The sequence below is a fragment of the Centroberyx gerrardi genome, chromosome 23 (assembly GCF_048128805.1).
Source record: "Centroberyx gerrardi isolate f3 chromosome 23, fCenGer3.hap1.cur.20231027, whole genome shotgun sequence".
In the NCBI taxonomy this organism is placed as follows: domain Eukaryota; kingdom Metazoa; phylum Chordata; class Actinopteri; order Beryciformes; family Berycidae; genus Centroberyx; species Centroberyx gerrardi.
In genome coordinates this window covers 6,394,743-6,406,448 of record NC_136019.1, presented here as the reverse complement: position 1 = coordinate 6,406,448, position 11,706 = coordinate 6,394,743, and the positions used below count along the sequence as shown (strand labels likewise).

At 42.2% G+C, this 11,706-nt stretch overlaps 1 protein-coding gene across 1 annotated transcript; it reads left to right on the top strand.

Annotated features, from left to right (window-relative positions):
- The first annotated feature begins 2,020 nt into the window (after window positions 1-2,020).
- LOC139911263 (ras-related protein Rab-38) lies at window positions 2,021-11,548 on the top strand. The gene is made up of 5 exons (XM_071898769.2): window positions 2,021-2,091; window positions 2,568-2,905; window positions 6,508-6,638; window positions 7,528-7,677; window positions 10,153-11,548. Exons 2-5 carry the CDS (start codon window positions 2,710-2,712, stop codon window positions 10,360-10,362), a joined length of 687 nt encoding a protein of 228 aa, XP_071754870.1. The 5' UTR covers window positions 2,021-2,091; window positions 2,568-2,709; the 3' UTR covers window positions 10,363-11,548.
- The last annotated feature ends 158 nt before the right edge of the window (window positions 11,549-11,706 follow it).

Genomic DNA, 11,706 nt, shown 5'->3' with positions numbered 1-11,706 from the left:
ATGTGTGTGTCTTTTTTTTTTTTCTCACCCTGAAAACGGAGGCTGGTGTAGGCCTTGTCTCGGCTGATTTCCTCGTTATGTCAGGCCCGAGAGTTGGATAGAAAAACGCACCCGGAGCAGGTGCAAAAAACCGGATCTTGCGCTTCAGCACGAGCCACGAATAACCGGCGCAGTCTGTCTGTCTCTCCGTCGAAACCAAAATCGTCGATATTTACGAAGACAGGATGTTCGCCGAGAGAGGGGAATCCCGTGCTATCACTCTGTGTTTGGTGTGTTTGTAGGTTTTGCTGATGATGAAATGGCAGCAGTAGCAGCAGCATCATATAGCCTGACTCATCCCGCATCAGTACCACTACCGTAATGGACCGTGGAAATGCGCACCACGTACGAAAAAGAACTAGTAATCCTGTAATACATTTTAGAAGGATAGGTCTACTATACAAACATCACAGCAAAACTAGGGGATAAATAGGGGAAATGGGGGATGAAACACACCATAAAGTAAGATACTTTAAACACACTTTAAATCCACTATTGAGTAACACAGACACAATTTACGCTCCTACAGGAATATTACAGTAATTTTTTGTTTGGGACATGATAAATGACAAGGGCCTATGTCTCTTTCAGTCAAACTATAAGTCCCTATAGGAATGTTGTAGTGACATTACAGGAGATTAAAAAACATAAAGCACAAAAAGATAATTAAAACTCACGATTGAAAACCACAGATACTCAATAGGTCCCTATATGAATATTACAGGAATATTCTAGTGATTTTAAATTGTTTGGAGGGCCGGGGGGGGGGGGGGGGGGGGGGGGGGGGGGGTCCTCGTTGATTTAGAGACTAGGCTACATATCCTGCTGCAGGTGCAACAAGAGGGAAGCTGCACACTCACTGCGCGGTCGTTGTGCGCACAAACGCCCAGTGCGCAGCCACGGAAATGTACGCGCTGGTAGATGTAGTTTTTTTTGTAGGCATGATGCGAGCATGTGTGTGTGTGTGTGTGTGTGTGTGTGTGTGTGCGTGTGTGTGTGTGTGTGTGTGTGTGTGTGTGTGTGTATTTCTTCCTAGGCTACTTATTTCACCCATTTTAAGAACTGAACGACTGGTAAAAGGCATCCAAAAATCACATTAATTTTCATAGAATATATTCTATATTTATGGATATGAATAGAATCCAAAAACCCCAAAATCACGTCAACACTTTGATTATTTCTGCCTCCGAGAAATGTTTGTAGCCTATATCTAAAACTCCCATCTGCATTTAGCTCGGGGCGATGGGTTAAAGTTGGTTTTGGGTCAACATTATAATTAGGATTAGGTTTAGTTTAGATTAAAGGTTAAAGGTTATAGGCATGTAGTGGAGAGGGTTAACATCAGTGTTATAGGACAGGGAATGGATGTTGTCAATGAAGGTCCTCACATGTATAGCAATACAAATATAAGAATGTGTTTTTGTGTGTGTGTGATGGCGGGATAGATAGGGTTAGGAATAGATAGATATAGATAGGTAGATAGATAGTCAAAATAGACAGAGAGAGAGAGAGAGAGAGAGATTCATATTGATGCGTTGGCGACATTGTTTGTAAACGTTCATGCCAATAAAGCGAATTGAAATTAATTAAATTGAGAAAGAAACAGACAGAAAGACAAACAAACAGAAGGGCAGGCAAACAGACAGAAACAAACAGACAAAAAGACAGACGGACAGACAGAAAGTCAGATAGACAGACGGACAGACAGATAGTATGGAGGTGTGGTCTTCCAGACAGACAGACAGGCAGACAGGCAGACAGACAGACAGGCAGACAGGCAGACAGGCAGCTCCAGGCTTCCAGAAGCAAACAGCTGACAGGCGTTTCAGTCAGTTGGGTTTCTTCTTCGGGGACATGGCAGCGGACCAGGCAGCGGGAGGTGATGTGCACACAAACCGCAGGCTAAACAGATAACAACTGCTCCTTTTTTTTTTTTTTTTACATGGCCACGACAGCAGTTTACCTTCAACAAGTTCTCCTTTTTTTTTTCTCTGCGACGCAAACTTTTGCACACGCAGGGAGGAATTATATTTACCATATGGACATGAGACGGTAATTTGACAGAATCAGTAGCCTACTATAATATATTATTATTATTATTATTATTATTATTATTATTATTATTATTATATTATAATATTCCTGTAATATTCCTATAGGGATTTATAGTGTGTCTGTGCTGATTAAAGTGTTCTTATCGTTGCCCATCTACTCATATGGTATCACGATATTATTCCTATAATACTATAGTGAGCTGTAGTGTGTCTGTGGTACTCAATAGTGAATTTAGGCTATTAGTGACACTGCCATACTTAGTTATTTGGCATTTCCAACCTATATGATTTACTTGTTTTTGATTTTTTTGACCCACTGCTGCATGATATTAATGTTGAGGTGACATTTGTATGGTAGCTTCCTTCTAAAATTGATTACAGGATTCCTGTTGTTTGTCCTTAAGGCAGTGCATGGCTCATTTGTTTATTAAAAAAAAAAACTAAGAGGATTATCTCTCTGTTTCCCCCCTGCAGACCAAACAGAGCTGCTGTCACTCGTCAAACCCTCCAGATTTTGCAACAAGCTCACTGACTTTGTTTTTCACATGCGGAACCGATGGTGTAATAGGAGCCCGTACCGGTCTGATTTGGCAACACAATCTCATAAACACTCACCATGATGCAGCAGGAGCGCTTGCTCAAAGTGTTGGTCATCGGGGACCTGGGAGTCGGGAAAACGTCCATTATAAAGCGGTACGTGCATCAGATCTTCTCGCAGCATTACCGGGCCACGATCGGAGTTGACTTCGCCCTCAAAGTGCTCAACTGGGATCACAAGACGGTGGTGCGGCTGCAGCTGTGGGACATCGCCGGTGCGTAAAACTCAGTCCGGTGTGACTCCATGCATGCACGGGATGTAGTGGTAAATACAATGTAGGTGACAAATCGGTCACACTTTGTTTGGATAGTCCAGTGCTGATAGTGAACTTGCTATAAAGTGACTATAATGTGTCATTTGAAAGTCTATCCGAGTTTCAGATGGTACAATAGAGTCAATATTAGTCTATAGATATAGGCTACAGTAGATAGTCTATAGGTTATACAGTGGTTCTCAATGTGGGGTCCGGGGACCACCAGCGGTCCCTGAATTGTTAAACTTCATTATGTCATTTACAAGAGGTTAATACAATTAGAGACTGTAGAAGAATGACAGTTTTGGTCATGGTTTCACTGTTATCTCTCTACATACAATACAGACAGTCATGGGATTCTGGACAAAATTATATCTAACAATAAAAACATTCTCAGATTTGCATCCAAGAGACAAAATCTTATGAAATGGGGGTCCTACTGTGTACTAAGTTAGGGGTCCTTGATATGGAAAACGTGACCCTGTTGAAAATCTACTTTCTGTTGCCTGAAGCTAGCAATGTTGCACTATCCAGATAAAGTGTTTCCAAAAAAATCTATTCCACTTTCTATGCTTTTTATCCCTTATAAGACAATATCCTCAGTTTGACGCCACTTACGATGAAGTATGTGTGTCCGCCTAAATACTCTATTCTGCACATAAAAAGGTGTGTAAACTGACTTCAGGTGGGTTTAGCCATCCACTACATCCCATTACCTACAAGTGGAAAATGTCCTGCTGTATTTGAGGTGTTATGAAAAGAAACGCTCTTTGTGTTTTGCTTATAATCCCTCGCTATACTGTCAGTCTCTCTCCCTCATGGAACGTAATTTGATGTGCATACCTTGGGAAACACTTCCCTCTTCTCTCTCTCTCTCACACACACACACACACACACACACACAGGGCAGTTTATCTTCTGTCTCCTCATGCTGAGCATATGGGTGTTGAGCCACATGACTGCTGATAAGAGCCGTCATTTACATGAAGAAGTCAGACTGCAGCTGTTGGAGAGACGGACTTTAGACCGGCGGCCAGTGATGGCTCTGCACCGGAGACACTGGAGACACTTCATACAGGCTTTTAAACTGGGTCAATGGGTCTGTCTCATACACACACACACACACACACTAGCAGGTGATAATTGTATCACAGTTGTGTGTGTGTGTGTGTGTATCTAAGTCCTTGTTCGCTTCCATCAGTTGGCCCCCATACAACAGTTCACATAAGGTCAAGTGATCGTTTTCAAGTCAAAATGTCAAACTCTATCTGATGTGTTTCATTAGCAGAAAGTGTCAAGAGTCTCTCTCATCCTCTCTCTCTCTCTCTCTCCCTCTTCCTCCCTCTCTCCCTCTGTCTCTGCCTCTCTCTCTCTCTCTCTCTCTGTCTCTCTGTGTGTGTGTCTCTCTCTCTCCCTCCCTCTCTCTCTCTCTGTCTCTCCCTCTCTCTCTGTCTCTCTCCCTCTCTCCCTCTGTCTCTGCCTCTCTCTCTCTCTGTCTCTCTCTGTGTGTGTGTGTGTCTCTCTCTCTCCCTCTCTCTCTCTCTGTCTCTCTCTCCCTCTCTCTCTCTCTGTCTCTCTCTCCCTCTCTCTCTGTCTCTCTCCCTCTCTCTCTCTCTGTCTCTCTCTGTCTCTCTCTCTCCCTCTCTCTCTCTTTCTGTGAGTGAAAGAACAAGATAGCGTCTGCTGTCAGGAGACAATGCTGAGACTGCTTGTGTGTGTGTGTGTGTGTGTGTGTGTGTGTGTGTGTATGTGTGTGTGTGTTGCTTGGCATGCTTCTGTGTGTGTGTCCTTGTGTGTGCAGAGTGTGTATGCATGCGTATTTGTATGTGGTTGGGAATATAAGCGTGTGTGCCTGAGTTTTTTTGTGTCTTGCAATTGGGATCATGTGCAGTGTTTGTGCCAGTGTGTGTGTGTGTGTGTGTGTGAGTGTGTGAGTGTACCAGATGTTCTCTTGCTGATTCACTGGTATATTAGAATCATGTGAGGGAAGTTAGTTTCCAGGATAGAACCTTATTTATATATATTCATTTACGCACACACACACACACACACACACACACACGCACACACACACACACACACACACACATACACACAGACAGTTTAAGACAATTATATTTTACCCAATAGTCTCTGTAAGTCTATTTGATTATCCTATTGATTTTCATAGAAGCATTATTCAGTATCATGTTTTCCCAACTCTTAGTTACAGTTTGAGTCACAGAAGATAATTTTTAACTCGAGTCAGGATGGAAGTCAGCAGTATGAAAAACAACTTGGACATTATTACATTTTATGCATTTCGCAAAATCTCATTTGAGATATTTAATTTTGGAATGAAACATTTATATGTGTTGAACTGTATGAATGTGATGCAGGGTGTCGCTGAAAAAGAGCAAGAGCGCTTAGTCAACTTTCCCAGGATAATTAAGTGTTCATTCCCAAACCTGAAATGTTCACTGATCAATATTACCAAAATACAAATGATTACATTATTTAGACAAATGTATTACACAGGTAAGCATATTGCAAAGGGTCTTTAGATAGCAAATAACTTAAATAACAATCTATAATGCGTTTGATTTTCTTGCCAGCAATCATATATTTAGTAATGTCACATTCTTAAAATGGTGAATATCTCACTTTGGAATGAAACTCTTCAAATGCCCGTACTTAATTTAAAGCCACAATGAAACGGCATTTTGAGAGCATCTTGCTTCCTTAATGTGATGTATTTCCTGTTGAAACAGGATGTTGGGGTGGGATATAACACAGGGAGGGATTATTCAAAAGTGTAAACCAATGGGAGATCAGTTAGGGAGAGAAAGGCTGCTTTATTTGATGGGAGGGGCAGAGGGGCGGGATTGTTCAAAAATCTGTGATGTTTTATTGGCTAGAATTTATATTTATGCCTCCTGGTACACGATGATGTCACCACGAAAGATTTTCTGTTTTCCAGGAAGTAAAAGTAATGCCATATTGATATAGAAATACAAGAAAATGATTGTCTTTCTTTTTTGTGGCATAAATTGTCAAATAAGTGTATTGTATGATAGTTAAAATGAGTTAAAAAGGTGATTCATTTCAGTGTGACTTTAATTATTAAAACAGTTTTCACCTTCTGGCAAACCACAAAGACTGAGACTCCCTACATCTTCAAGATCTTTTTTGGTCTCTATTTTAAGTTAAATTCAGGCATAATGTCTCTAATAAAGTTAATCTCAGAGTTCAGAATAGCTTTAGGTATCTAATCAACTTGTCAGGTGAAACTTATGAGGAGTTCCTGCGTTGCAGCTCGGCCAGAAAGTAACAATATGTGACTGACCTTTTCAAAGCCCTTTCCAAACCTCCTGAGTGGTTGAACTGTTTATTCACTTCCCTATTGTTCAAGTCACATTTGTGGTGCTACAAGGATCTTTCAGTCTAGATAAGCTGCACACACACTCAGTGTGGGAATTTTTGCAAATCAACAACTAATAGCAGGAACAAAACCCTATAACTATAACTATAAACTATATTTACTCTGTTGTCCTTTATTTAAACTTTCATGTATTTGCTCCCAGGTCAGGAACGCTATGGCAACATGACTCGTGTGTACTACAGAGAGGCGGTGGGGGCGCTGGTCGTCTTCGACATGACCCGGCTCTCCACGTTTCAGGCCATCCTCAAGTGGAAAGGAGACCTGGACTCCAAGGTAAACCGAGAGAGAGGGGAAGAGAGGGAGGGAAGAAGTTAGGAAGTAGTGTGCTTTAACTTGTTTGCTTTACAGGTTAGTGAGGGTCTTGATATTGGATATCCAACATCCAACATCAAACTAACTTTACTCTGATCTTAGTGAAGGTGGAGCCAAACATGTCTTGTAGCTGCATTGCATTCTGGTCTATTGAGGCTGCGGTGGGTGGAGAAATTGGTCTCTCTGCCTCTTCTACGATGGATTTCTCCCTGTATCGTTGTTGAACATCGGTGCAAAATGGCGGCTCTAGGGACTGTCGATTCTGAGGGACTGACACCAAAACCTGACGTTTACCATTCATGTTTTAAATTGCTAAAACATTTTCCATTGTAGCTGCTGGAAATATCTCAATGTGATGTGACGTAACTTGTTTGGCCAGTTATCCACAAGAATAAGAAAAATACACCAGCAAACAACTAAATGAGCCCAGGAATGCAAAGTACATCACCCGTAGCTGTTTGTTAACAGTGTTAAAGGTGTGTTAAGGTGGATTTTTCCTTCAGAGTGTGTAGGCGAGTGAATAGAGCGGTGGATGAGTGTGGGAGTCAGAGACTTGGCCAAGGTCTCCAGCTTTCACTCTGCTCTTTGAAAGCAGGTAAAACATGGACCTGGCAACCTCAGTGTGAACTGATGGAAGGAGGGATGGATGGAGGAAACATAGAGGAATGATACATAATGCATTTTAATTTTCAATAATTAATTTCCAAAACATTATATATGCATTTGGGGGTTACAAATCTGATTTTGGAGCAAAACTCAATACACGTTCCTTGAATAAATGAATGGATGAACGAAGCAGTGAGGGAATGGTGTGGCGTTTCCTCAACCGTCTACTTCCTGGTTGCGGTAGGTCGCCCTGGGCAACGGGAGGCCGGTTCCAGCCGTTCTATTGGCTAACAAGTGTGACCAGCGGCGCCAGGGTTTGTGCTCCAAAATGCCCAAACTGGAGAGCTTCTCTAGAGATCACGGCTTCGTCGGCTGGTACGAGACCTCCGCCAAGGTAAGATGCTGTTCTGTGTGTGTGTGTGTGTGTGTGTGTGTGTGCATCCCTTGTTCTCACCAGCCCCTTAAAACACAGTGAGAGAGAGAATGACAGAGACAGAAATAGAGAGCAGAAGTTTTAGAGCTTGAAATGATCATGGTCATGACTCAGAACTTCATTGTTTGTGTGTATGTGTGTGTGTGTGTGTGTGTGTGTGTATGTGTGTGTGTGTGTGTGTGTGTGTGTGTGTGTATGTGTGTGCGTGCACGTCTTCACACTGCTCACTCACAGAATGCAAATATTATCTTACACTCTGATCTGTTGTCTCTCTTCCCTCTCTGCTCTTTCCTCATTCTCTCTTTAAACAAATGTCACTGCGTTTTTTTCTCAGTGAATTTCTTAATACCTCTCTCTCTCTTCCTCTCTCTCTCTCTCTTTCTCTCTCTCTCTCACACACACACTCCTCCACTTCACTCTTTTACCTGTACACCCATTCAAGTCTTTCTCTTTTTTTTTAAAGCTGCACTATAGGCAAGATGCTTTTTTGTAAAAGTTTAAATCACAAAAACAGTGAAGAGCGTCCCATCCCCACTAATTGAGACACTGTAAATTCGCCCTATTTGCCCAAATATATTATATTATTTCTATTATTTTGGTGTCAGATATGATCACTGGCGGGAAATTTTCTTTGTGGCACAGGAAGTGTCGAATCGAAATACAAACCTTGCCCCTAAACCTCCTTGCCACTCCCACCAAACACTAAGAAGAAGAAATTTAGGTCTGAGAAGTGTGCAGTTTTCTCATATTTGCATGATTTCTGAAAAATTTCAAAATTCAAGCTTTCCCCTTGCTGCTATTTGGGGCCGCCAGCCTGCAAAGCAGCCCAGTGCAGCTTTAATTGGCAGGAGCAAGGCTCAAACAGTGTCATGTGTAACTGAGGGACTTCTGCCCCCTATAGGGTTGTGGACAAGGATCTTATTGTTGTAGATGTGTTGCGTTAGGTTAACTGGAATTTTGTTTATCTACTTATTCAATTTGTTTATTTTTGAGACTAAAGCGCAAGTTGGAAGCCTGGCTGTTTTAAGTGCTGCTAAAATGATTCTTTATACTCTCCATCTGTCTCTCTCTCTCTCTGTTTCTCTATCCCTCTCTTTCACTCTTCATCCTCTCATTCTGTGTATCTGTGAGACTAAGGCCTGATACAAAGTTAACACAAGGCAGGCTTTCTTCAACACATGTTTGTACATATGCAAGCGCTCTACTTACATTGTACACGCACATCGATGGGTCGATGGGCTTCCTTGAGCGTTATAACCTGCTTATCCACAAGGAGGGAAGCCAGAAACCCTCTGCGGGTGTTTACAGTAACAAGCACAGATCCTGTACAGACCACAGTGTGTGTGTTCAATTCTATGCCCTGAAGCACTGCGACACGGTTCAATTACCTAATTCCACTAACGTTACTTAAATACCACAAGGTAATAACACCGTTAAAGTTTGTAGGGCAGCAGAAGACGCGTTACAGTCTACAAATCCTGTTACTAACACAGGCGAGTTTGGAGCAGATTGTGGATTGAGTTCAGTGCTGCTGGTCGGCTGTCAGTTCATCTCCACATGACAAACATGACGTGATGTGACATCAGAGATCGATTTAGGTCAATTTCTATACACTGACCAACCTGATTTTGTATGGAAAACACTGCATCTCGCAGTCAAAGACGCCCTCTAGAGGCCATCTGACGAAGTGCATCATCTCACGAAGCGACAGGTGTCTGACTGTCTGACTGACTGACTGACTGACCTGAATTTGCCTAATTTCAAGTTGTGCTGTGGGAAAAATGGCTGCTGAAGAGGAACGACTGCTTTTATACATTCTCAATCGCAACTGAAAGAAAAAGTTTGAAAAAAAAAAGATGGTATGCCTGCCCTTTAAATTGCCTGAGAATGCAAGATGGGGAATGTTCTTCTCTCGTTTTGCCCATGCAGAACTTAGATGAAGAGAGGCATTTCCAACATTTTTCATCGTATCGCCTCTGATCAGCCATGACAGGACCCGCTGCAGTCTGCTGGGCTGCTGCCACACTGAGCTGCTTAGAGACTGGGATCAGACTGCAGGCTCTGGTAGCTACTTACAAGTTGGACACTACGACGGTTGTTGGTATGTGTTCACTCCGGAAACGACTGCTTCTTCATTTGCAGTTGTTCATTTAGCAGTATTTGGATATTATCGCCTGTTCCTGAAACGCGTGACACTGCAACATGCGCTAGTGTTGCGTCACAAAATTCAGAACTGCACATTTTGCTACATAAGAACGGGAGAAATGCTCCTTGTGATGCACTTTGTTGCGTTGTTGTGTGTGCAGCTGGCGTAGACGATGTAACCGTCGTCTTATGTGTATATGATGAAGGCCGGTTCAACTTCAAACACTCAACTCTGTCTCTCTCTCTCTCTCTCTCTCTCTCTCTATCCTCCCCCTCTCTCTCTCTCTGCAGGACAACACCAACATCGATGCGGCCATCACGTGCCTGGTGGAGAACATCATGACGGTGGAGGAGGAGCGAGCGGCGAGCGGCGCCGCCAGGAGCGAGGCGGACGCCAGCGTCCTGGTGCTGCCGCGCTTCGACTACAACATGAAGGAGAAGGGACTGACCGGCTGCTCGGGATGCCCCGGCCTCAAGCCCAGAGACAGAGACGACGACTAGAGGAGGGGGCGGGGCCAAGCGGAGAGGAGACAGTGGGAGGAGAGAGAAGGATTAAAGAGGATGAAGAAGAAGATTACTTTGTTGAATAATTTATACGTAATAAGATCAATTTGAATCCTTTTCTTCCCTCTAGATACACACACACACACACACACACACACAAAAACCCCTTTCAAATGCATTTCTTCAGAGGAAACGTGCACCAGTTTTGGGGTTCATGCCTTGCTCAAGGGCAGTTTAGCAAACACCATGGTTGTTAGTGAAATATTTTTTAATAAGAGACTGAGTTGAAAAAAGTCTAAATGCCTTTTTCCATATTTTTCGGAGAAATCCAATGAGTAATCACATATTATGTCAAAAGTAATGTGATTACTGTATTGTTACAGTAGAAATGGGAAAAAATCAGCTGCATCATTCCATCCATGTGATATCTACCATTTGGAAAAAGTGATGCATTTTTTTTTTAGGATGGAATTGTCTGTGTGTTTGAAATAAAGATGAATTTCAGGAACTTTTTAGATACATCGCATGTTGGAATGAAACCCTTCAATTGGTAAACAATAGATTAAGAAACTTCAATTGCAGAACCAATGCATATTGTTATTAATGTGGCCTATATGCTGCGTACATTTCACTTCCTCACTTCTAATCTCACATCATGTCTCCTATCAAGTCTCCATGTCCGACCATGTTGATGCTCTTTTTTTGCCTTTCATGCTTTTGCACAACAGAAAACGGAACTTATTCCTCTTTGAGAAAAAAAAAACATTTTCTACTTAAAATGGGACCAAAAAAAGTCTTCCAAACCTTGTGAATGGGAGAAGTATTTTGCCTGGAAATGAAGAGCTAATTAGCTATTAAGCAGCGGTTGTCATGCTGCAGCTGTAACGCAATGTAAATATCAAACCATGTACTTTATTATTGATATTTTATATGAGATGAATTAAAGGAGGGTTATGTTTGTCACTTGAGTATAAGAGAGCTGTATTTTAACTGTAACAAGATGCTTTGGCTCGTTTCACACCCACTAGTGTCTTCACAGCGCGAAAGTGTTGAGTTTGTCAGAATGGAACCGCAGCTCAGCCAGGCGTCACCAGACCAAACACACTGTTGATGACGCTTCACTTAAGGTTTTTGTTTAAAAGTGACTGTGACTTCTCAATAAACTGCAATTTGGTATTTTTGACCTAGATTGTGTGTGTAGCTGTGTGTGTGTGTCTGTTATCCTTGATACAACTTGATGATCATTTGTGTCATCTTTCCCTCTCTCTCCCTCATATTCTCCCTCTCTCTGTCTGTCTTAATGGTATTGATGGAGCAATGGAAAATGCAAAATTTATATTT

Coding starts and splice junctions, on each gene's coding strand:
- LOC139911263 (XM_071898769.2), top strand. CDS start 2,710: ATGATGCAGCAGGAGCGCTTGCTCAAAGTGTTGGTCATCGGGGACCTG. Junction 2,906..6,507: donor GCAGCTGTGGGACATCGCCG/GTGCGTAAAACT, acceptor ATTTGCTCCCAG/GTCAGGAACGCTATGGCAAC. Junction 7,678..10,152: donor GGTACGAGACCTCCGCCAAG/GTAAGATGCTGT, acceptor CTCTCTCTGCAG/GACAACACCAACATCGATGC.